Raw genomic sequence first — 26,901 nt, forward strand, 5'->3', positions numbered from 1 at the left:
GGAGGGATCGTTTTGCCCCACTGGGCCAGCCCTGTGGGCAGCAGATGAGCCGGAGAGACTAGTGTATGTGTGTGTGTCTGTGTGTGTGTCTGTGTGTGTGTCTGTGTGTGTGTGTGTGTGTGTGTGTGTGTGTGCTGAGCTGTGTGCAGAGGAGCCCCGCCAGCCAGCTTTGCTCCAACTGTGCTCTGCACACACTCCAGTCCAACAGCTCGTTTCTTCTGTCTGCTCCAGATGATGCCTTGGATTTAGCCGGCCCACATGAGTGATATGAATAAGACACTGGACGAAATACACACTTCTGGAAGCCTTGGAGAGAAAGCAGAGATTTTTCAGAGTGGCAGGGGTAATGTGAGTGGCTTTCCCAGCCCAGCCCTCATCCCGTTGCAAGACCCTTTCCTGACACCAAATGCCCAGAAGACCAGGACTAAGCTCTGCAAGGGGACCAGGTAGGAAGCATTTTTCTTTACACTTTGACACTGGCATATTTGCAGGATTCCATCATGATAAATTCACTTGTATAAAAACTGAAAGTGGTGTTTTGTACTCTACACTTTACAGTGTGAGCTGCCCTGCAGAAGAATAGCACAGTCTTTGTATTTGCACAAGTGAGACACAGAGGTCTGTTCGAAAGCTGCAGTGTTGTTTGTCAATTGGCTGGAACCAAACACAGCTGTGAATGAAGCGTAATGCATTATTCCGCCAGTGCATTTAAAGACCTGGAAATGAATCAAGCACCTGTTAGTTTGTGGGAGATAATTGTTAACTGAGTTATCGCTGTGTTAACAGAGCGGTAAAGAAATTGTCCGTCAGAGCACAACACCTCCAATCTGCAAGTGTGCTGTAATCTAACTCTGTCTTACCTCATCGTGGTGCTAATTCAATATGATATAGTACACGATCTGTTTTATTGATTTAGATGCTAGCTCCCTGCAAAGGCATTTTAGGTTTTAAAGAAGAGCAAAACATCTATCATAGCTGTTCCTTACAGCCAAACATTTGTAGATAAAAATGATCCTAATGCAATGTTCTCTGACAAACATTTCTTCACTCACTGATCATTTATCGATTGAGATGCAACACACTTTCCTCTGTCAGTTCCTCTAACTGTTCGAGCATAGCCTGTGTGCTATAGTGGTGGAGTCAGAGGCTACTCCCATGTGTGTAATCTGTCATCTTATCAAAAGTCAGTTGGTGAGTGGGTGTGTCATCAGGTAGATGAGAGTGAGAGGGGTTCATGCAAAGGCAACACTGTGTTTCTGTTAGATCTGTCAGTTTGTTTAAGACCTGCTCCATTTATACTCTGCATTTCTGCACATGGGACACAAGCAGCAGGGGAATCATTGCAATGTTACAGGTCAGAGTGACTCTTAAAGGCAAAGTAGGGAAACAAATGTTCTGTTGTTTGCCTTAATCGTTTGAAACCGCCAATTTTTGCACAAAAATGCCATTTTTTTCTATAAACTCTATGCTAGATCCAACTCTATTGAATGCCTTTGTGGAAATGGATCAAAATATTGCAGATGTGTACATTATTTTTAACCTGTTGCTTGGAAACTCAGGCTGACATACTTCTAAGGCATCTCATACAGATTTTGAAATCAGATATGCTTGCCTCATTTTATGCAGCTATGCAAAATGTTTATTTCTCTCTTTTGTTTCTGTTTATTTGTCATTCAGGAGCACTAAAGAGGGAGAGGAGTCATTCTCTTCCCCTGTTCCAAACTCCTTTCCTGAGCTTCTCCCTTCAACGCTCTCCCCCCTTGTCTCTGAATGTTTACTACCATGGACCAAAAGTAGTGCATCTCAGGTGAGAGTCCCATTTATTGTATTTGAGACACAGTTTCGGGGAAAAAAACAGAACAGGAATCCCGCACTGTAACCTTCTCCATATCCGATCTCAGGCTTCAAAGTTGTGTAACTGTAATTGGAATAAGTGTCAGAAAATAACTGCAGGATGTTTTTTAACAGTGAAATGAATGTGTAGTTACACAATGTTTGGCTTGTAATTTGTCTGTAACTTCAGGACATACTGATGGTCCAACCGGTTGCGTGAGTATGAAAATTAGTCGCAGTGAGGAGATCAAAATGCTGTGTCAGCACGCTTAGACAGTTAACATACATGTTATTACTTTTGTGATCCCAGTTCTACATGCACACAACGGCCACAAAACAACGCAAAAGTAGGCACATGTCAGGTAATTTACCACTTGCAGATGTTGCATTTGTAATTTGATAGTAACTTTGTGGTTTACCCAAGAAATGGCTGGCCTAGAGCCCAGCAGCACTGCTGTTTGCTTTAACACAGGGTGTGGGATTATCATGCAGTGAATGTTGGTAGTACCTGCTGGTGCTGGAAAAGATTTACCTCCAATCTAGATATTGTCCATTTCAGCAGTTTGTTTATGTGGATTTTTTCACTTTACTTTCAGTTGACTGTTAACGCCTGTCCTGCTAATAGATGCTGTTTCCTATAAAGCTTTCCAGTCTAGCCTGGCACATTTTCAGTTCGCAATAATAGTGGCAGACTTACAACGACACTTTGATTTCACACTTATGTAGTTAAAATTCTTCATCTAGATCCACCATAAACAGAACTCACAGCTATGCCTGATAGCTAAGTCCCATTATGACTTAGAACAACTCTTCTTGCTGTTTCTTGTTGACTTATTTGAAAATTACAACCATTTAAAAGGATCTACAAACTTATTATTATCTGGCGTGTAACCTCACATCATAATGTATAGATGGATGACAAATTAAAGGAAAAACCTGAACCCTTGACCCACCATACTGACGGGAACCTGGCGGCTCTGTTATGCTGTCATGGTTTGCATTTATTGTCCCCTTAGAGGTGAAGGGTCACTGCAAATCAATACAAAGTTGTTCTGAGTGATCATTTTTATCCTCGAATGACATTATTTTTTTTTAGCCTGATGGGAGTGGACTATTTCAGGATGAAAATGCCCCCATCCTTAAGGCATGAGGGGTCAGTGATGAATAATGTCAGTCATATGCTATGATCTTCACAATCACTAGATCTCAGTCCAGTTGGAGACCTACGGGAGATTTTGGACCAATGTGTAAGACAACGCTCTCCACTATCATAATAAAAACACCAATTGAAGGAAGGAATATCTTTTGGAAGAATGGTGTCTCATTTCTCCGGTAGAGTTATAGAGACTTGCAGGATCATCATCAAGGTGCAATAAAGCTGTTCTAGCAGCAGGCACTGGCCCAACACCTTGACACATTATGTTGTTTTTTCCTTTAAGTTGTCACCCGTCTGTAGTGTATAGACAGTGCAAGTTATCATTTTAGGCAGAAGGGAAACACACAGTTCCACACATCCCTTGTATTTTTTGTGTTGTGGTAGGAAGTGTGATTTAAAAAAAAGACACAATACTCAAAAATCTGAAGAACCTGAGTAGCTACTGCAGCCACACCCACACTGCTTCAACATGTGAAGAAATCCTAGGCTTGACAAGTCTGTCAGTGTAGTTATGGTTGCTAAGCTATGGCTAGACAATGAGTGTTTGAGGGCGGGAGTTTAGTGAATGGTTAATTGCCAGTGAAATTAAAAACAATGCTTTTAGTCTCAACTATATTTTTTTCAATAAATAATTAGGGTATTATTGCTCAGGCCTTCCTGTAATAGCAATCTACAGCTGTTGTTGCTTACTACCACTGATGACCTCATGATTCTGGCAATAGATCAGTCTACAGCAGCTTACAAAGATATAATGCAGGGAATCTTTAACTTATAAGGAATAATTGTTTATTTTCTTCTTGTTTTTAATCACTTGGTGGAAATCAGGAGGCAATTCAGCATTATGCACAGCAAAAAGATTAGTTAATTCACCTTGTGACCTGTAGTTGATTTGTATATCTATGCAGAACTTACTGCCAAATCCTCGAAAGAGAACACATTCATTATGTTGGAAAGCTAATCATTATGGGTCTGCTTCAAGTAAGCGTGGGTTTCAAAACTGATTTTGCTATACATTTTCCAGGGATGTTAAATTAGTCTGGTTTACCAACCCCTAGACATTTCCTGGATGTGGGTCTCTATACTGTAAGCTGGAGTATATTTCAGGTTTTTCGATATCTTTGTGGTGTGTGTGTGTGTGTGGTGTGTGTGTGTTGTGTGTGTGTGTACGTGTGTGTATTCCTGTGTGCATGTGCAGCAGCAGGGGGCAGCTCAAAGCAATGACTCACTGGAAACCTTGAAATTAAAAGCTCTGCACTTAGCAGCAACTATCAGCAGTATTAGAGCTTCCTGTGCTCAGAATGAAAAATACATACAGAAAGTTTTGGGTTCAGTTTTCTTGAGCATCCATTGTTCTCAATGTGGGATTAACCTAATAGGCATTTGTTCCTCTGCATGCAATGTGGTAATGTTGCTTGATTTTCTGTCTGTCGAGTGTCTCCACTTGATACACAAAGTCTCAAATGAGCCCTTTTACTCTGTTCCCTCATGACTCAGCTCAAGCTTTCACATCAGTAAATTACGGAGTGATTCTCCTGCGCTCTCACCAGCCTATAGTGAAAGACAGGTCAGGGATTTGCACGGATTTGGCAATTTCTTTGATAAATGTGAGAATAATCCTCAAGTTTCTCAGTGAAAGGGCAAAATGACACCCAGCTGACCTCAACCTGAAGCAATGTGGCTTCCTCGTAAGCAAATCTTAAAGTGATCCTTATGTATCTCGCTGATGAGGCCTGCAACTCATAGGCCTGACAACTTCTCACTTAGTCTTTTCAGCAGCGTTCTTGGGAAGACAAAGGCAGCATGTCAGTCTGAACAGCTGTTTTTATGTCACAATCCCCGTGGCGCAGGGTCATGACCTCCTTTCAGTGGCACTCAAGAAACATATGACATCATTGTTCCAACTGTGCAGCGCTCGTCCCCTCACCCACTGTTCCATCGTTTCTATAAAGGAAAATCATCCTTCAGGCTTCCCAGTGTGTCTTGTCGGCAGTAATTTTCTCATCAGTCACAATTATCTGAAAGTAATAATAATATTCTGCTAGAGACAGTTTTGATTATAAAATAAGCAGGCATGAAAAATGGCAGTGATGTCTGTCATTTTGGTTTGTCAAACAACATGTTTAGCTGCAGTTGATTTGAATGCCTCCACTAAATTGTGTCAGGACCCTTTGCTTGACATTGCTTTGACAGACTTGAAAGCTATTACATTTTGAGAATTTACTTTATCTCAGCCCCTGTTAGCTGTGTGTTTGCAGTGTTGCACAACAAAACCACCAAATAAAAAGTGCTGCATTATATCAATGGGAACTAAATTTGCTGCATACAAAAACCTCTGAATAGATTTCTGAATCCAAACAGTAGTTCATTTTACAGTGAAATCAAACTGTATTCTTGTGTGTGCAGTAGGTTAAAGCAGCTACAATTGTTTGGACCCATTGGCTTGTGTGGTGAACAAATCGTGTGTCCTCTACTGCCTCAGCTGTTTCAGACATACAGCTGAAACTGTACAGATTCTTTTGTGAAACCCTTAAATCTCTCTGCACTTCAGAGTGTGACCACAATAAGAGTGCCCAGAGTTCAGTGGAATAGAAACAGTCACACAAAATTTAGCCTGACATGACAATGCTGGAAATATCAGTGTATTGTCATGCTACCAGTTTGTCATCAAGCAGATGATTCCATGTCACTATTGTTATGTCTGCACTCCATGTCCACTAGCTCTGTCTCACTGGTCCAAGAAATGCTGCTGCTGCGCCCTCGACCATCCTGATTAATTATCGCCCACTCTATTATTAGATACATTAAACAAACTGTTTCTCAGCTGCCAGGGTTCAAGATATTCTAGACCAAATTTAGCATCTCCTGGCAGAAAGTCCCTCTGGCTGAATAGCAAGTCTCCACACCTGGCTTCAGCCAACATCTCCAACTCAAAATGTTGCTTTAGATAATAATTTAACCCTTTTCTTCTTCAGAACTGATAGTCAGAAATATAATTTAAATGAGCCATCTTGTTTGGTGGCACAGCTCCACCCTGTTCAGCAAACCTACTTACTATCCTTGAAAGACTCCCATAGGTATAATAAGAGGAAGAACCCAGAATTCTAATCAAAACCATCAAAAATCACAAATTTTGCAACAACTGAGTTTTCAGTATCATAGAATCATACAATTAAACATGTTCATGGTCTGACCTGCAACTGGGGAAACACACTACCTGCATGGATGAATGAAGCAATTTATAGCCTCAAAAGAACCTACAGTAAGAAGTACCTAAATGGAAGTGCAAATCCAGGAACTTGCAGGCTCATTACTTGCTGCACAAAGAGTCATTAATCCCTATATAACTGTAAAGTAAAGGAGGCTAGAAACCAGTATTTCTCTCAGCTAATAAATCCCAACCAGCACAACTCCAGAACCTTGTCTAACACCATCAATCAGCTTGTAAACCCTCCTCTCACCACCACAGAAGCCTGTTCACCAGCTGACTGTGATAAAATCTTTAACTACCGAAGATCTTGCTCGTACACTCCTCCAGAGTTTGTGGTAAATCTTCTCTTTGGTTCAGGTGTTTTAGCACAATATCACTGCATAAGCCGCATGAGGAAAAGTGCGTTACTGATGCAGCCCTCATTGGATTCTATTGATATTGCTCCTATAAAAATGTTCAAAGAAGTAATAGACTTCATCTGCCCTGCTTTGCTTACCATAAATAGCTCTCTGTCCCTTTGTTGTGTGGTATGTACTAGATTTTTGGAGGATTGAATGTGTTAAACTGTTGCCACAAGATCCTGGTCTCAAGCCTACAAGCCTTTTTTTTTTTTGCTCCTGTCCCTCTATTTAACAGTAGAATCATGGCTAGAAGTAGAGATAACTAAAAAATGCAATTTATACTCACAGTTATAAAGCCATAAATCATTATTAAAAAAGACAGAATTTCTTTGCTAATATATTTGACCAGAATTTTAAAACTCTGGAATTAACACGTGCAAAACTTTTCAAAGTGTCCAAAGCTGTTACCAGTGCTCGCAGAATAATGGACTCACTACATCCTGTAAATTGTTTGCCAATTACATTTTTGCAACCTCTACAAATTCTGAACTCTAGAAAGATATTTCACCATGCTGAATGTTTCTTCCATCAACTTGCTTGCAACTCGCTCCTTTGTTTACCATTTTTGAGCCATACTGCATTTAGTTTATAGATAACTTAAGGAACACAGATCATTTTCCTGGTAGAGTGGCAGAATGGTGAGTTCAAGGAGCAAACCAGGACCAATCAGCAAGTTGAAATTCTGACAAGCGTCTCTGTTTTCACAGTTTGTGACTATAATAGATAAGTATTGTTTTTTTTAATTACTATTGTGGGCAGTAGTGGGCTTCAACATAGCATCATAGAGGAACTGGCATATCTTTATTATGCAAAGGTAAAATGAACTGTTTTGGAGGAAATCTAATTAGATGGATCAGGTCTCCAGGAATAAAATGGGCAGTCATTCTTGAGCGCTTAACCGAAACAGAAACAGACAGTCTGTGTCTTGTTAAGATGTTAAGAGGATGTTAACAGCTCACTTCAGCCATACAACTCGAGGGAATGCCTGATAATTTGATATTCTTTGCTGTCTACCTGATGATAATCAAGTATTATTCCTGAACTGCTTCTTACCTCCTACTTTTCTTTTGCCTTTGTCATTGTAAACTAAACCCAGCTATCTAAATGAATTGCTTTGAGGTTCCAGTATATTTTATCAGATAAATGTCCATTCATTGCAAGTCAAAAAATTTCCAGAGAATGGCAGTAGACACGCAGCTCAGTTTAAGCATTTAAAATAATTGAATTATTTCTGCTTTCTCTGATTCTCATTCACACACTGAGCGCATGAAGACTACAGAGTAGTTAAATAATGCACAGTTTTATTCTAACGCAGTAGCTGAAGTGAGAATCAGAGTAATAATAATCAGAATAGTCATGCTCTGTAATCCCTGTGCATAGCTTTCATTCCTTGAGCCTAACAGAGAGCATGTGTTATATATAGTATGTCATCTGCAGTTAGATGCACATGGAGCCCATTGATTTCTCTCCATTTCTCTGTCTTTTTCCTCAGACCAACAGTCAAGTGGGATAAAATTATGTTTCTAGTTGATCTGAATGCTTCAACACACATTATCTGGCTTTAGAACCCTGCTCATATCTGGCTTTGATGCTGGTTTGACACTTGTTGGCTTTAATGTACTGTACAGGAGACATTTCCATAATAACTACAGGAAACTATAAAGATACTGTTGAGCCATTATAGGATAACAATGATTCTATTGTTGACAATGGAATGAGTTGATCATTAGTTTAGCCTAAGTTTAGCCTAACAATACACCCTGTTCTTGTCAAATTTTACATCTAATGCTTTAAGCTGCAGTTTCTGTCATGACTACTAGTAGCACCTACGTATAATTTCAACTTTACACTCAGCTGTGTTTTCAGGTTTTCTGTTGTGAATGCTTTTGTGTGTTGATTCAGATAAACCTATCCATTTTATGTTCCTCTGCAAAACTCATGCATTATGGAATGACAATGTAAAGGAAGGAAATTGGGTTCTACATTTATTTTATTCTAAATTTATTGCTTATTGCCAGATGTGGTGCTGTTGTCAGACCAGTTGCTTGGTAGGAGGCATTACTTTAAACACTAAACTTAGAGAACAAAAATCCTCAGTAACATAGCAGTTCAACGTGACTGACTCTGTCCTTGCTCTGCAAGATAGGCTCTGATTGGTATCTCTGGCTGCTTTTAGATAGGTGATCTGTAAATCCCCTTGCCCAGAGGTAGGTATGTACTGTACGCCTGCATGTACGCTGCACCTCTGCTTGCTGTCTTGTTATTCTGACACAGCCAGCAAGGGGGTCTTGATCGAATCAGCTATGGTCAAGGACAATGTGTCTGGAGCTGGCTTTGTTATGGGAGTTGTGGAGACTCTGTTATCATTCTGGGTCCATTAATTCCAATTCATTTTAGCTGTGTGATAACTAGCAGCGTCTGCTTGTCTGTGCTCTCACAAGTCAGTGCGCTGTGTTTCCAGATAAACATGAAGCCTGCTGTGGGAGGTTCTTCTTCTCCCGTCTGTTCTCATGAGTTGAATGAGAGAACAATGCCGTGTGTTGAACCTCCATATTAAGCCCTGTGATGGTAAGTATAGTGACATATAATAACGAAAGGAGATAAAAGCAATATAGGCCCATGCACATTTAGAAATGCAATGCGCTGGACTTGCAGTAGCTTTGCATGGACATGGGAAGTTTTGCAGTGTAGCAGCTTTATCTCTGTAGGACACCCTGCTAGCTATCGAGTGAGCCAAAATATCTCATGTCAAGGCAGCTTTCACACTGCAACTAATGTATAATCTTTTTTTTTCTTTTAAAAAAAAAAAAAAAAAATTGTAAACTGTATGTGTTTGTCTTCAAATGAAGCAGATATACAGCATCACCAGATCCAAGTCAGTTGGTCTGTGTATAGTCTCCATCAGACAATGAATCTCAGTCTTATTGGGGTCTGCAACTGTTTTTCCCTTTTAAATGCATCAATAGCTTTATTGAAATTGCATCTGCCCTCCGGAGCATCTGCTATTTCTTGTGTAAGCCCAGCATGCTCACTGTAATCTCTGAAGTGGCTGAAATAGTGCAGTATAGTATCATATAGTAGCAGTCAGATGCATTGCAATATCTTCAGATGGAGACCAACAACTAAAATGTATATCTGGACTAAATTTGATGCAGTTTTTAACAGCTATGGTGGTAAAGACTGAGGGCTGAGGCGGGTCCTGTGAGATGGCACGCTGGTATTCGCCAGGCCTCTTTGTCTAGTCTTACAGTAAAACAGATGTGGGCTGTGACTTGTGGCTATGGGAGGGGGAGCTATTTTAGACCTCTAAATCGCTCTTACTCCTCTCTACCTCCCTCCCCCTCTCTCTCTCTCTCTCTCTTTCTTGGGCATGAGCACACAGTGTTGCCAAAGCACTGTAGGAATATTGACACAAAGTTACACTATATCCAGATTCAAATATGAACAAATTAGAGTACACAGACGCATTCTGTTGACACTTTACGATCCCAAAAGAAAAACAAAATCATTCCATAACACATACTGTGTTTGCGTGCTGAATTAGAAACTTCAGATCATCTCATGCAAGCATAAAGATTATCCTGATAAAGGGCTTTCCCCCCCTCATCTCTCAGCGTTTCGTCAAAGTAAATAACTCACATGTTTCATATGTGAATTGCCATCTCTGTCTTATGAAAAAAAAAAATACTAAAATGCTTCCAACAGCAGCTTGAACATAAAAAACTAAGAAAAAAATCTGCAAATAAACTATTGCATTAGTGGCAAAAAAAGACACAATTTGTTTGTGTGTATGGATGCATATTTCAGTGCTGACAGGGGACAAGACTGTTGCTACTATTACCTTTATGACTTTTTTACATATTAGTAAAAATATATTGATCATCACCATCATAGTAAGTTAATAAATAAATAAATGCCAATATTAATGATAATTAAACTAAGAGGCTCAATAAACATCCACTGACTTGTTGCAGATCAGTCAGTCTTAATGTTGTTGAAGTTGCTGTTTATTTATGAAACTGTTGGTATTTTATTGATCGCTTTTTGCCAATATCCTTGTCTCAGACAGCCTTAAACCAAGTTAAAGACTAAAAATAGCCATGTAGTGTCTGGATAAAATGTCAGCAAAAATAATCTGATTCCTGTACTTGCTGGGGAATCTTCAACTCCTTTGTTGTGTTCTTTTTGTTAATATTATCACTAGATAGAATTTGTGACTTTGATTGCCAGTATTTTAGTTTTCTCTAACCTTGTGCCGTACACTTATTTTAACTCTGTCCACCATGAGAAAAGCCGTTTTTTTTCCTACATGTTGTTTATGCGAACTCCCTTTCTAAAAGGAGCGAAGAGGAAAAAGATTTTACATTCTCAAGGACAAAGGAGGAGTTTGTGTTGTGGGGAGGCAACATGACTTCTTTTCTCACACTTGCACTCTGAAGGATCTCTCTGTAACACGTTTTCCAAAGTGTCCAACAGGGGTACAGGGAAAAAATATTTTCTATTAAACGCTATATTATATATTAGGCGTCATTATTATCGTTACTATATTCGTACATTATCCTTACTTTTAGTTAATACGCTTGCATATTCCTCTTCTAGTTAATTGTGCACCTAAGGCAGAAGCATGAATTTCCATGCAAGAAGAGTCACCTTGCCTGCCATCACACCTCTTTGTCTGCAGAAGCGGGTAGGAATGTTACCTAGATTTCCTCTGGACTGTCTTTTGAACATGAATGCTTTTTCCTCTGTACTAGTGAAGTGCCGCCTTCTGTTTCTGTTTTCTAAATTTAAGCTGTTTTTTGGATGCGTTGGATGAGATCCACGATCATGACAGCACCGTGTAAGGGCTCACTATGTGGAATACTTTCCAAAGATTATATCTTTGCAAATATGTTTGTGTTCTGTGTTCACAGCACTTGTCTGAGTTTCATTTGAAAGATTTGAAAGTGTATTAAGCTGAGAAAGTAACATGCTCTCACTGTAATCTAGAAATATACTTGCATGCATGAATGGCCATTTGCTTAAATAAGCAATTGCTGAACAAGGGAAGCCCACACTTCAAGCTTTAACATCAACAGACTGTGATTTAGTGTATTTTATGTGATGCTTCGCTTTATATTGATTGGACAAACCTGTCTAACAACACCACAGATAAAATTCTTAAACTTAAAACCTGTTCCTTTCAAATAGGTCTCCATTATTTCCTATAGATTATTTTATTATTCCTATAGATAATTCACAAAGTAATTTATCACTTTCCTTCTTCCAGTGGCTACATCTTATTGTTTACCCTGACATGGTATGACATGTACATGGCACATTTCCATCAAAACAATCCCAACACCCTGAAAAAAAAGCCAAATATTTTCTATTTACCATACTATACCCCTACCAATCCCTCCCCACCTCAGCTCCGACCCTTCAAAGCAGGTCCACAGCTACTTTCATTTGTAAACTAGCAACCAGCTTTCCGTATCAGTGCTGGTAACTTCCCTCTGTTTTTCTAATTAATCTCCTCTTTCTTGCATGCTGAATGCACTGCACTGTAAAAAGTGAATTTGTGCTGAGGTAGAAGTACTATTTTGAATGAATCTCATTTATTTTTCTGCTTTGATAAAGGCAGTTTACTTCCTATCAACCGGTATTGTAATTTTGGTAAAATAGCAACAATTTGGTTTATTGCTCTTTTAGTAATGTGTGTCTGACATCATGAAGTTTGTGTTTCTTCAAATTTCTCAACTTCAACTTTTTGCAGTTTTCTCTGAGTAGGAAGTGAAAAAGTGAAAGCAAAGGAAATCTTGTGACAAAAAAAGTTGGAACATCGGTAATAGTTTACATTTACTTTCCTTAAAATGAAGCTGCAGCATTGCAAACTGTCCATGTGAGAGGACTAAAATGATTCAAGTACATCACCTTAAGTTACTTGTAACTTAATTTGACTAAACTAATGCAATTATGTGTTACCAAGTGAAATAATTCCTTTAAGTTGGTCCCACAGTTCTTTTTTCAGCATGTTCATGCTATCACTGTCGAAATGATCCAATTCTGTTTCAGGACTCACAACACTAATAACTGAGTGGATGATCAGAAGCCAGCAGTTTATAATTAAAATGAGAATTATCAATTATGCAGCTAGTAGTGCAACTGTTCATAGAACATTCAAATATGAGTTGGTCTGGCCATTAGGAAGGAAGTCCTATATGAATCTGGAATGTTTTTTCCGTGTTATTAAAGCGTGGAAGTGGGAGGACAGTTCTCAGTGGTTTTCTTAGATAGGCAAGGCTGGAGGCCAACACCTCCCCACCACACAGCCACAGAGCTACAGCTGTGGGAGTGCACTTCAAGGTTCAACCAGAGGGGGCTAATTGGAAAAATGGCTCACACTGTCCTGTCCTTGAGATAAGAAGGTCTAATAGAGGAATTTATGCTCAATGAGACTATATTTAGTGCTGTACACTCAGTATCTGGATTTACTCTGCCTGGCTCAGACAGTTTTTTTTTCTTTCTTTTTTTTTTGCTTTTCATTGAAAGACCTTTATAACACAGCACATTATGTTCTGGTGCTCTGCCACCTGCTTCTCACTTCACCTCTGTGATACAGCCCAAAAAAATCAACAGTTTAGTTGATATCAGCTTACTGCACCACTTATTTATATGTAGTATCTATATATGTAATTATTAACAGTATATGTAATGAAATTGCATTCATAGAGACATACTTCATGGTTGTCTGCCAGAGTGCGCTGACAACTTTGTTTTTCCAATTTTGAAACATATCTTGGTATATGTCTTTATGGCTATTCAGGAATACAAAAATGTTTTTTGTTTTTGCAAACACACACAACAAGAAGAAAGTTCAGTGTAGGTTTGGTTAAAGGACATTGTCTCCTAAGCTTTAGCTTCTGAACACAACAGATTTTGTAGAACTAACCAGTCTTAGCAAATACTCAACAAACATAACAGTATCTTTACATTGAACGAGACTAAAATATTTGTTTAGGGTTAGGGTAGTGAGATTTTGTCAGGGTAATGAGTAATAATCTACAGTAAAATAAAGTTACTGATCAATGTGAAGCAAAACTGCACTATCACTTTGGCTAGTAAAGAGTTCCCATGTTTTAATGACTGCACTCATGGTTTTTGCTTGTACTAAATCAATTAGATTATCAGTGCTGGCCAATGTGGTATTTTAAAATTAGTAGAACTGAAAAAAATACTCTCCATGTAACATTCTTTTTTTGTTTTTGCCGGTTGCAACATAAAAGTTGAACTCGATTGTCAAGAACAAGGAGGACATGGATGTTTTCCAGATGAAAGCATGTGTGTATTTAAATCAGGGTTACTTGCTGATGAATGCAGCTCTGTGTTCACTGATAAAAGCATCAGTTGCTCCCACAGCTGCCTGTCCTGCCCAGACATTCATTAGAAACTCTTCACCAATGGATAACAGTACTATTTTCAATTACTTAGAGTGAAAAAATATGCGTAATCATACAATAATTGGTATGTAGAAGTCAAACTAATTTCTCAATTAGGATTATCTAGTGATAATATAAACAGTATGTTTTGTTTCATATGTATGTTTTTCTGAGTGATTATTGTTGTAATTTGTGGCTTTGAATGTTGTAAATGTAGTACATGTAATGAGCAGCACATCTGAAACAACAGAATTCGGTTGAGTCATAACATCACCGACTAAAGAGATGTTACAATATTTTACCATACAGTATATTTCAAACACATGCTACAATTTTGTGAGAGTATCATGACATCAAATGGATCCTGGATATCTTACATATCATTTCATACAGCTTTCTTTGTAATTCACACTAGAATATCTTTACTTTGCAAACAACATCTGATGACTAATTAATGCTCTGAGTTGCTTTGAAATGGCTTTCAATAAAAAACAATATGAATATTAGTGTGGTGCAATAGGACAAAAAATCCCTCACAATTCTACATCCAATAATTGGTGATAAATGTGCAAATGAAACCAAACACAATACTATTACAGTATCCATGGAGACAGCACTTAAATCTGCAGGAAATTGATTTCGGCTTGTGTGGCTCAGATGGACTGCACAGATGCCGCTTCATGTTTCTGTTTCTGCTGTTATGTCGTATTTATATGGAAGCCCTGAGAGGCCCCGAAGAAAAAAAAGTCTACTGATCTAAACTGATCTTATGATAAAATGAGCTTTACTCTCAAAATGTTTTATTAATTTATTAATGACTTAAGAGCAGGTAAAAAAAAATAAAAAATTCCGGGATAATATTCCATAAATGCATTTATGTCTATGTGAAACATCCATCCATCCATTATCTATACACTGCTTAATCCTCATTAGGGTCGTGGGAGGCTGGAGTCTATTCCAGCTGACTTAGGGTGAAGGCAGGGGACACCCTGGACAGGTCACCAGTCTGTCACAGGGCTACACAGACAGACAATCACACTCACATTCACACTCACGGAAAAATTTAGAGTCATCAGTTAACCTCAGCATATTTTTGAAGTGTGGGAGGAAGCCGGAGAACCCGGTGACAACCCACACATGCACAGGGAGAACATGCAAACTCCATGCAGAAAGATCCCAGGAAGGCTGGGACGCTTCTCACTGCAAGACAAAAGTGCTAACCACCAAGCCACTGTGCAGCCCTCTATGTAAAACAGGTAAAAAATAAATATTGCCAAGTGAAACAAAGTTGTTTCCCCTCATTTTCTTCACAGCCCATCAGTATGTTTAGTATGACGTTTAATAAAAAAAGGTTTTTGGTCTCAGCAGGTCGATTTACCTACATACCAGAATGTGATTTTTCTTGGCTTTCTCTTTGTGAGTTTCTGTGTCTCAGTCTAAGCAATGGAAAGCAGAACCTGATTTGCTGTAGATCTTTTGTTGCAAAAATGTAACACAATTAACAACATAAAAATCTGCCGTGGAACACAATGTAGTCCTTCTGTCTTTTCCTCGAGAATTATTCACATAAGAGTTTGCATGTTAGTAGAGTATCTGAATAGATTTCATGGTTTAGATGAAACATGCTTTTCTAATAGCATTCATTGTCCACATATGACTTCTCTGCATCTCAGCTAAACTTTGCAATAAACCAACTCTGCTGTTGTTTTTGCCAAGTAATGCAAACATGAAACACATCTGCAATGTTAATGCTGTACAAGGGCTCTGTCCCTCTGACAAACCTTGGCCTGTTCCTGGTGAAATGTGATGCCTGAGTGATTTGATTTGGCCATTTCTCAGGAAGAGATCCTTGAAGCAGCTCAGCTGAGGCCCATGATGAGTCATCGTCAGCAATGCAGTGAATTTCTGATATAGTATTTATTTATTTTCAGTCAGTATGGTTTTGGATATCCTTATCTGCTATTGTCTCTGTCTCTGATTATGTTCAAAACACTTTTAGATAATAAACCTGCAATGTTACAATGCAGTTTTATCTACATGAAACTCTGGACGATTGGCTAATCTGGTTAGGGAAGGCCCTTGTCTTTGTTAGACATCTGAAAAAAAACATATTTCTCCTGTGAGGCTCCAAGTGGACTGATTGAACACTAAATGGTTTACACTAAGAGGTGATGTCATGGCTGGAGGCTCCTATTCGCTGATGACTCCTTGAGCCGTTTCCACAAAAGGAGTCAGGTTCTCCCTGCCCATCTTTAAACTACCAATAGACCTCGCTGAGAGAAAAAAGCCATCTGGTCTTTGCTGCACCTCGTCCCTCTGTCTTTATACCCACCTCCGTCAGCTTTAGACTGAACTGACCCAACTACCATTACATTTAGCCAGCACCTTTGTAATTGCTCTCTGGGCTCTTGCAGGTCATTATGTAGGAGATCTGCTTGCCATGGGTGTGTGAATGTGAACAGAAAGGAGGCTGGAGCCATGTGACTCTCTCTCTCCACCCCAGTGAATGAGCAGATTGATCTCTGGCTTCTTGACTCTTAGCGGTGGGGAAAGGAGGCAGGTGATTTGGTATCGTGCCCCAGTGATACAGATATGTGGAGTCAGGAAAGCGCTGTGCTCAGAGGCAGTTTTGTCTAATTACCTCCTTTCAGCTTCGCTGCAGCTCAAAGCGAGACAGAGGGGCAGAGAGAGATTCGCTGCTTCCCAGCTGACACTTGCTGTGCTGTCTGATGCGTGTTTTCATGTTTCTCACAAAAGAGCTCTTTTGCAATGCTGTGTACTCAGCCATGTTTGGGCTACAGAGCTTGTCCAAACTCACCACGATGCTTGGCTGCAAGCAGCGGGGTAAGTTCTTCTTTCAGACAGATTAATTTGTGCAAGATTTCTGCACTGTTTCTACATGTTCCAGGCTACATCCTGGAACAGGCTCTACTCTGGAGGGCGTTCAACAACTGACTTTTTTCAAAAATTGTGTTGCTGCGATAGGAAGCAGTAACAAACTGCTGCATGTGGATCAAACTGAATAATTTATCTGCACTCTCCTCACACTTTTCAGTGGATTGTTTCTAGTTTGTTCTCCTTAAAAGTCAACGGTTTTCCAACCTGCTGCATGGTTGAAATAGTTGTTAATGTAATGTTTCTGTTTCAGGTAATTAAAGTTTATAATGAAGATAATACCAGCAAAGCTGTCGAGGTTCCCACTGATGTTACTGCCCGGGACATTTGCCAGCTGTTTGTCTTGAAGAATCATTGTATTGATGACCACAGCTGGACTCTTTTTGAACACCTCTCCCATCTGGGAATAGGTAACACTAAGTCCCAAGTAGCTTGTTGTGTACTCTGAAGTCAGAGAAGAGAATGGAAAAATCCTGTTGTCAGTCTTAGAATTACTACTCTGAGGTGGTATCTTATCAATAGATCTCACTCATGGTTCCTTTTACATGTTGATACATTTCCAGATAGCTGTTGTCAAATACTTGCAAAGCAAAACTTTTTTTTTTTTTTTTTTAGTTTTTCAATTTCAATTAAAAAGTTAACCTGACTCCACACTCATGAATTGCTTTACACATTTCAAATTCATATTTTGTTTGGAATTTTAAAAGTTTTCTATGAAAATCATAAACCATGAAGTGAAAACTAAATGGCATATCATTATACTACTTCTAGGCTACTATCTCAAGGCTAAGATATATGAAAACATATAAGTAATGTATATATGCATTCACATTTGTATATCTCAGCCCTACTAGTATTTTCTCCATGGCTTTTGTTGAATCCAACAAGTTGCTGTGAGGTCTACACACTGCGGATTTGATATGTTTTAAGTTAAAGCAGATCAAATGATATGCAGATAATCAGCAGATAATATGAAAGGCATCTACCAACTTTAATGCTCCATTTCATGATATATTTTACTCACAGTTGATTCAGACACTGATCAGGAACATTTGAACTGGTACATAGTAGAAATATACATTTTTTTAAAAACCAATAACCATTTATTCACTGTGTCCAAAGTATTTGCACGTGAAAGGCATTTTTCCATTTGCTTTCCAGAGTGGTGTAAAATGATATGATTATTCACACATACAGTATTTGTCAATGGCATATGCTTATTTTGCTGGGTGACAGTAAGATTAAATAGAAATTTTCTCTGCAGAATTTTCACACTGTTGCACTCATTACATATTTCATTCATCTGTTCTAATCTAATGTAAAATGCATGTCATAGTTTTCTCTTAACTAAACTATTACATGCTCTTAAAATATAGTTCACTTTGTTACTCAGGGTTTGCATTAAAACAAACAAACAAACAAAAAAACTACTCTCTCATATCAGTGCCGTAAATATGAAGCTGCAGCTAGTTAATTAATTTAATGTGAACACTGAAAAAAGGGGAAAGTAGCTTTGACTGTAAACACACAATTACTTTATCAGCCATGTAAATACTCAGTATTGTCTGATGATTTCTGTGCCCTGATGCTTCACGTCTTTCTGAACTAAGAAGTTTCACATTAATTAAACAATCATTTTGAGCTCTATAAATAATTAATATTTATGTTGCACTGTTTAACCTGGGAGCCATGCGCTCATTCAGAGGTTACACATTAATAAACGGTTAATAATCAAACTCTCTGCCCTCAAAGTTAAACAATAAAACTCTTGCAAGGACAGGCTTTGCAGAAATCATTGCATTATGACTTCAACAGTATTCAAACTTATATCTATAGCTGTGAGTATGACACCTGCCATTTTAACCTTTCATTTTCTTCACACTAGAGAGAACCATTGAAGACCATGAGTCTGTTATGGAGGTGTCTTCAGGCTGGGGGATGGACTCAGACAGCCGCCTTTATTTCAGGAAGAATTATGCTAAATATGAATTCTTCAAGAGGCCCCTGGTGAGTTTCATACACATTATTCTGCACTTTTTTTTAAACTAACCCACCCATATTCCCATTATTCTGTAGGCTAACGAGATTACAGTGCGTTTTAATAACTTATTTTCTGTTCGTAGGACTTTTTCCCAGATCACATGGTCTCCATATCCACTGAAACCAATGGCCTGGTGGATCACTCTGAGCTCATACAGGTATCATGTTCTTTCTGCTCATAGTGCACCCTCTCTGCTCTTGACTGCCAATTGTTGTATTCTGACCACTTGTCTAAGTGACAATTTACTGCACACACCCATCTACGGACAAATATTTCTCTACCCAACACAGACCTTTCTCAAATCCAGCACTTGTCCAGAGATCCACGGATACCTTCATGCCAAAGAGCAAAGCAAGAAGTCTTGGAAGAAGTTTTATTTTGTCTTGCGGAGATCGGGGCTTTATTACTCCAATAAGGGGACTTCCAAGGTTAGTAAAAAAAAAAGAAAAAACAGATTACTAAATGGGGTAATTTTAATCATTCTGTTTGCATGATATTGCATTACATTGTCCTATAATGTTTTTTTTAATTATTTGAATTAAATGGACAGCCTGAAGTACAGTAAATGGAAAAAAAATGCATGGCACCGACTGGAGAACTGAACTCTTGCTTTAGTTTGTGCACTTTCACCACAGAGCTCTGTTTGAGCACAATGGGGTCACTAGTTCATCCTCTTCATACATGTCACTCAAGTCGTGAGAGGGCAGTGGAACAGGTTGAGCTTGATTTTCCTCAGGTCAGCTGGCATAGCAGCCAGGCAGAAACAGTACTCTTAATGCCGCTGACAAGTGAAGCTTATACCTGGGCACCAGCCATGCCAACACAACCACTTTTCAACCGCTTTCATTTTCTACAACAATAGACCTTTTGTTCCCCAGTGCAGGTAGACTCTGGTATGGCGCCCACTTTTAGTCTAGCGTGTTTACCACTCATCTGTGGTCTCAGTCAGACACATTGGTAATCAGTCACCGCAGACACTAATGGCTGCGGCATTACTTTAGATAAGGAAGTGGGAACAGTGTGTCACATGCAAGTAGAACAATGGCACTCATTGAGCTTTTTTTCTTGGAAAGTTATCTTTGGCACAATGTAACTATTGATACTGTCTCAATGCCCCCCCCATCAATACGTCTAAATTTATCTTTCATTACATTTATGCTCTAACCACACCCACAGTGACTGATAACGTGTTATTTTTAGATAAGAATGCACTGTTTAAATTTAAGTGTGCTGGCCTCCACCTACAGTGTGTTTTAAGTGAGCTATCATGTTCCAACACCCAGAAGATTACACTGTAAGCATGATACAAATGTAGATGGCATTACATAGTCAAGTTTTTTGAGGCTTTAGCAGAAACATGTCCTAGTAACTTCTAAAAATAAATTACTTTTTTGTGCTTACTCCATCAGTCCTGTATTTTTTTTGCGTTACTGACTTACATCAAAAAGAAAAACTAGAGATGCATATCTATTCCTCACATAGAATAGATTTGCACACCTGTTGTTATTTCGGACTTCACATCTAAAGTTCGTACATTTGCTGTACTTCTGTTTTATTGTGCCCTCTCTTTGTTTCGCAGGAACCAAGGCATCTCCAGTTGTTCGCTGACTTCAGTGACAGTCATGTCTACACCGTGTTGTCAGCCAAAAAACTACATGGAGCACCTACAGAGTTTGGCTTCTGTGTCAAGGTACCATCATTTTCCTTTAAGTACACTAACATTAATGGTTACCATACAACCGAAAAATGCCAAAACTGCACAGAAGCACCAAAAGTAGAGTATTGATCCCTGGCATATTGAACCCTTTCATCTCCTTGTAACTTCTTGCCTCAGTCCACAAAGTGCAGTTCAGCCCGGGACTTGAAGCTGCTTTGTGCCGATGATGAGCAGACCAGGACCTGCTGGATCACAGCCATGCGCTTGTTAAAGGTTGGCTTGCTGATGAATAACTCAGGGTGATATCTAAGCGGAGGAATGCTGAGTCAGTGCTAGAATCAGATTTAGCTTTGGGAAGAGGTCAAGGGAAACTATTGAGTGATGCTGGATTAGCACTCCCACTCTTGATAGAAGCAGCATGTGTTCATTGTCTGGATACCTGCTGGATGCAGTTTAGAGCATTAGTCACTCCTGCTAGCCCACAAATAACATACAGTACAGACATAGATGAACACGGCCCTTCTCATTAAAGGATTTTGAAGTTCGCATGTTATCAGTATTTGAATTTCAATTGAAGTTACTGACTTTTATTCATGTTTCAGTTTGGGATGCAGCTGTACCAAAATTTCGTTCAGCCATACCAGAAGCAAAAAGCTTCACCAATGGTAAGCTGGAGCTCTTATTACCTCACAGTTTATAGTAGCCTCAGTTTTATACACCGATCAGCCACCATATAAGAAAAAAATGACAGGCGAAGTGAGTGACAGCAATGTTTTACTGAGAAACCCTGGATCTTGGCATTCATGTGGATGATACTTTGACATGTACCACCAACTAAACATTGTTGCTGAACTAGCTTGATAATTTGTGCTGCTACACTTCAAAAACTGTGCAGGAACAGGTTGAGGAACATGACAAAAGACTAATTTTAAATACTTTTTTAAAAACCTAATTCTGAAATGTATTTTCGGCATGCCAGACACCATAGACACCTCAGAGATGCTGTGTCCATGCAGTGATGGACCAGACTTGTTTTGGTTTCATGAGGGGGACCTACATAATTTGATTTTATGATTATTAAGTTTTATTGTTGTGGCTAAGTGGTGTGTATTAATATGGTGTCTTGTAAATGAAATGGTTTTAAACATTTTTTTAGATTGTTTATTCAGTGTGTTATACTCACAATGAAACAAATGATTGCGTGTTTCCAGTACTCTGTTATGACAAAACCTACGTAACCGCCAAATCTTGCCGTTTTCTTCAGCTACATTAAGCTTTTAAGCTCCTTTTAAAAGTCAATTTCATTATTTTATTTTCCTTTTAGACCACAATCTCTGTCAGTCTCCTTTGTAGCCACAATGGGGATTTTATTTGCTTAAAGTCTGTGATAAACTCATTTTATGATACCAACAAAATAGCAAACAACAGGCACCTGTTGGGGAACATTTCGCAGTTAAAATGTCAGAAGACAACATCAGAGCTAAATGACTTCAAGTGGTCATAAATAAAACTCAGAATAATAGTAATGTTGCACCATGTGTGCTAGATATATAGGTATATGTTACCTAAAAAGTTCATCATCATTACATTTTCATAAGCTGGAAATATGTCATTGTTGTGCCTTTAGTTTGTCCCAGTGTCCCCAGATGAAAAGAAAGTCAGTTAATGTAGCCTTAAAGACACATTTTCATGGCGTTAAAATAACACAAGCCAACACATAGCGGTGTGGTAATATAATTGCATAGGACAAATGAGGCACCTTCAGCGTGCTAATGTAGGTTTCATGTCCCAGAATAGCCTCAGACTTGACTGAGAGTATTTTTGTGGCCGCAAACACAATCTATTTATGGGTTATGAGCATGTTCGCAAACTGCTCTCTTTCTAAAAATACATAGTGATCAGCTGCTCTCAGATTTAACAACTCATCACCTCTTCCCTGCTGTCGGAGGGTCATATGTGACCAACAGCCTCGCCAAGAGGATTAGCGAGAAAGATAGGACAGTACATGAATCTGCCAAATGCAGGGTCAGACTACTGAATCTTATGTGGTCAACATGATAGTCTGTATATCTTGCTCATGGCATGAGAACACTGGGAGTGTTTAGGTTCATGTGGATCTTCAGGGGTCCCATAGGTCCTTTGACTTGACAATACTGCTTCATGGAATTACACAGAAATAATGAAAACGCCATATTCAGTGCTAATTATTACATTTGAAACAATGATATGTGTCTTCATGTCTGTGGGGGTGGGACAGAGTGGATGAGAGAGGCCGTAAAAGTAGAAACCGCTCACTTTGTTTTAACCACTTGTTTAAATTGCGAGCTTAGTATTTGGGAGAGGAATGAATGTGGTAATCTAAAAGCTTCTTGGTAATCCTGATAAGAAGAATTTTCTTGAGTGTGTGTGGAGTTATTTAGAGCCACTCACTATATGACAGCTTAAAGGACTAAAATGTGCCCATGTGTCATTCTTTTCAAAGCCACTCTAATCCCTTTTCAATGGAGTTTTCTGTCTGGAATCATCTAGAAATGATGAAGATGGAGTCACGTTACTCAGACACTAGATGGCAATACAATACCACAAGGCAGCCAGTTCACCGTACACAAAGAGAAAGGGACCAAAAATAAGAGGAATCACGGCTATTTAAGAACATTGTACATTTTATGAGAAAATATGTTTTTCTATAATCATGAATGTGAGGGGAAATATGGGTTGTTTAAAAATAAAGCTAAAATGTATTCATTTAGCATATGCAACAGTCCAAAATAACACTATAGAACCACTTTGCCATTTCAGAGAAGCATCTCAGAGAACTCGCTGGTAGCCATGGACTTTTCTGGCCAAAAGACCCGGGTGATCGAGAACCCGTCTGAGGCGCTGTCTGTGGCTGTAGAGGAAGGCCTGTCCTGGAGGGTGAGTCAGGAGTTTACTCAGTTAGAGAGGGGTCCATACAGGAAATAAATCAGAGAGGATGATAAGTTAGAATGCTTTAATTACACTACCCTCCTTCCTGAATGCTTCATTCAATGGAAACATGGATTTGGATACTCCAGTGACCTTAAATAAAATTTCCATGAGATAAATGTGCTTAAAAGGTTCTTCAAGTGTGAGAGAATGTAAAAGCAAATCCCTTAGGTGTAATAATGGGTTCTTAAAGTGTAATATTTTTGAACAAGTTGCATATACATACATAGAACGAGTTAATAGAACAAAGTAATGCTTAATAAGTGTGGTTATCTCATATGTGAGATAGAATACAAGACAACTAGATCTCTTTTTTTCTATTTACGTTGTGATCTAACTTATTTTTCCCTCAGAGGAAAAGCTGCCACCGTTTGAGTGGTCATGGGAGCCCCTCTGCAGCACAGAGCTCTGTGCCAAACATAGGTTTGTGAAACACTTCTTTTTTTGTTTGGTAAATCTACGCAACTAAAAAAAAAAAAAAAAAAAATTGAAATATACTATCTCTGTGCTTCAGCTATCCACTTGGCTCAGCCGTGGTTCCATGGAAAACTGTCCCGGGAAGAAGCTCAGCGTCTAATCATTCAACAGGGTCTTATTGATGGGTAAGCAGTTATACCAGGGATATTAGAAGTTACACTCTTCTTTTTACTGCACTGTATAACTTAGAACATGCATAGATTTCACTTTTATGGACAAAATGTTTTCTTATTAACTGAAAAATACAGACAAGTGTGTCAGTAAAGATATGACCCATTCCCTGTTAAGTAAAATTATTGTTTAAAGTGTGATTACAAATGATGAATTTCACATGTATTTAAAGAATGAATACATTTTCAGTAAACATTATATATGTTAAACTGAATGTTAGTTATATAATCCTTGGAGTCTTTTAAGAGGACATAAAACATATTAGAACTGGATTGAACTGTATTATGGTATTGTATTATTACAATATAATTTATTAATGTAAGACATTTCCCAAAAAAATGACAACTAATGCAACTCTCTCTAATTAACTATCATACACAAAACCATAAGAGCTATATTCTTTAGTAAATATTGATAAATCCTGCATGATACGTTTTTAAAAAATGCCATTTTATGCACATACTTGAGCTTCAGAACTATAATGAAGAGCTTTCTTGTTGTTTCAGAGTGTTTCTTCTGAGGGACAGCCAAAGCAACCCTAAGACATTTGTTCTGTCGCTGTGCCACATGCAGAAAATCAAACACTTTCAGATCTTACCAGTGAGTGCAATCCACCGTTTGAATATACACCGTGTGAAAGTTTTAGGGACTAAAAGTAAATTTCAAAAATAATTACATTAATATTCATACAAAGTCACCTGTCTCTTGTGCGTGGATTTGCATTTATATGCGTGTAAACGGACGTGTTCCACTCCAGGTGGACGATGAAGGGGAGTTGTTCTACAGTCTGGACGACGGTCACACGCGCTTCGCTGACCTGATCCAGTTGGTGGAGTTTTACCAGCTAAACCGTGGGGTGCTTCCCTGCAAGCTCAAGCACCACTGTGCCCAGATCACCCTGTGAACAAGGGACCCCCGAGACCCCCCGAGGGCTCACATGCACCTTAACACCAGGTTCTTCTGAAAACAAACACTCCCAGTGTTCTTGTGCCTTGAGGAAGGTATACAGACTGTTGTTTTCAAAATGTGGTCCGGCCTTATCTTTTTTCCTTTTTCAGAAAAAGCAGAATTTCACATCGGACTGTATAATAAATGACTACTGGTGCTGGAGATCACGTGCAACATTATTTTTCGGCCCTGTAATGTTTGCATATGTGGCAGTAAATCCAACGGGCCGAGTCCAAATATGACTTCTTGTACTGTATAACTGCAGACAGCTTTGATTCTAACAACATCGCGACGGCAGTGAAAGAAAGTCTTTTCTTCACTACTGGAACCTGAGTTTTCACTCAAAACATTTTAAAAGGCTATCTGCTGCAGTATGAATAGAATAATTACATATACCTGTCAGTTATGGTCTGTCAAAACTAATGATGGTTGTATCCCAACAAAGTGCGTAGCTGCTTATTAGCAACCATATCATGCTGGATATTGTGGTATATAACACCTCCGTTCTGTTAAATCTGACTAAATCTAAGCTATCTCACCTTTCATTGTCGGTGCATCTCGAAGTATTCAGGTATTTTTTTTTAAAGAAAATGATTCAGCTTTTCTAATGGATAGATAAAATGACCTCTCAGGAAGTGTCACTGTGCATGTCCGACTGAAAAAGAGAGGTAATGTCCAGGTAACCTCACTACTCTGCACTGTGCATTCATTTTTAAAAATATGTGATTAAATGAAATGTTTGTAATTAGTAGTGAGCTTACTCTACAACAAGAGCCATGGAGTATATTTCACCAATTTTCGAGCTAATAAGCAGGACATACTGTATGATTAATTTTGATCGCATCAGAATTCCCTGTATATTAAAATTCAGGTTTTATATTTTCCAAAGATTCAGGTACACAGTTTGCAACGCCTGGGTTGGTTGTATTTTGATGTTACTAGCACTCTTGTTCATACACAGTGTCAGATATGCTTTTGCTGTGTGATGTTACCACTGATGGGGATATTCAGTGACAAACAGTTTTATATTTAAAAAGCCAACAAAGCATTACTTTCTAGGTACTCTAAGTATTTTAAATCACATGATTCATCTTTTTTTTCTTTTTAAGCTGGAAAAAAGTACAGTGAATTATGAATGTCATGGACTGCATAGTTTTATATATAAACGATGTCTGTTTTTAAGGTATGGTTTTGTATCATTTATTGTTATCTTTTACAGCAAGTTATTAGTGAAACCCACATTACAGTAGGTTTCAGATATGATTAAAAACTCTGTGTAAAGCAACTTATCAGTAGGCTGATAAATTTAACCTTTATTTAAAATGTAAAACACTGCATTACTATATGACATTATCATCTTTGTAAGGAAAACAGGGCGACCACGGTTATTGCACAAATGCAATGACACTCATCTAACTATAAGGTAAAACATCTGACTGAGCCGTTTCATCAGTACACAGTTGGGTGCTGCTGTATTCACAGATTTTTTATTGGGACTACATTAGTCATGATTTCCTAATGGGGTCCAGCATATAGTTAAATTTAGTCACACTATGCAGCTTGTGTATGGGACACATTAGCCTAACATTGTCAAGTATGATTTACCATGCAGTATATGTGTACGTATACACTGTATATATACATTATATATGACTTTATTTGCTCTCTACAGTGCTGACATATATAACTTTTATAACCACTAGATGGTACTAGAAGCATTTTGCTCCTG

General features: G+C 38.6%; 1 protein-coding gene across 6 annotated transcripts; it reads left to right on the forward strand.

Annotated features, from left to right (window-relative positions):
- The first annotated feature begins 57 nt into the window (after positions 1 to 57).
- On the forward strand, positions 58 to 26,358 carry grb14 (growth factor receptor-bound protein 14). 6 transcript variants are annotated; one of them, XM_055015587.1, is made up of 15 exons: positions 1,675 to 1,807; positions 9,060 to 9,166; positions 11,198 to 11,285; positions 17,165 to 17,321; positions 18,797 to 18,918; positions 19,035 to 19,109; positions 19,243 to 19,380; positions 20,532 to 20,642; positions 20,787 to 20,882; positions 21,212 to 21,274; positions 23,409 to 23,525; positions 23,930 to 23,999; positions 24,091 to 24,178; positions 24,731 to 24,824; positions 24,982 to 26,358. In XM_055015587.1, exons 3-15 carry the CDS (start codon positions 11,223 to 11,225, stop codon positions 25,126 to 25,128), a joined length of 1,341 nt encoding a protein of 446 aa, XP_054871562.1. In that variant the 5' UTR covers positions 1,675 to 1,807; positions 9,060 to 9,166; positions 11,198 to 11,222; the 3' UTR covers positions 25,129 to 26,358. The 6 variants fall into 6 exon arrangements, with proteins under 6 accessions (XP_035809106.2, XP_035809109.2, XP_023136818.2 ...); XM_023281050.3 differs by lacking the exons at positions 9,060 to 9,166; positions 11,198 to 11,285 and adding an exon at positions 60 to 446 and having other exon boundaries at positions 1,678 to 1,807; XM_055015588.1 differs by lacking the exon at positions 11,198 to 11,285.
- Positions 26,359 to 26,901: the final 543 nt, after the last annotated feature.

Source organism: Amphiprion ocellaris, chromosome 11 (assembly GCF_022539595.1).
Source record: "Amphiprion ocellaris isolate individual 3 ecotype Okinawa chromosome 11, ASM2253959v1, whole genome shotgun sequence".
Classification (NCBI taxonomy): Eukaryota; Metazoa; Chordata; class Actinopteri; family Pomacentridae; genus Amphiprion; species Amphiprion ocellaris.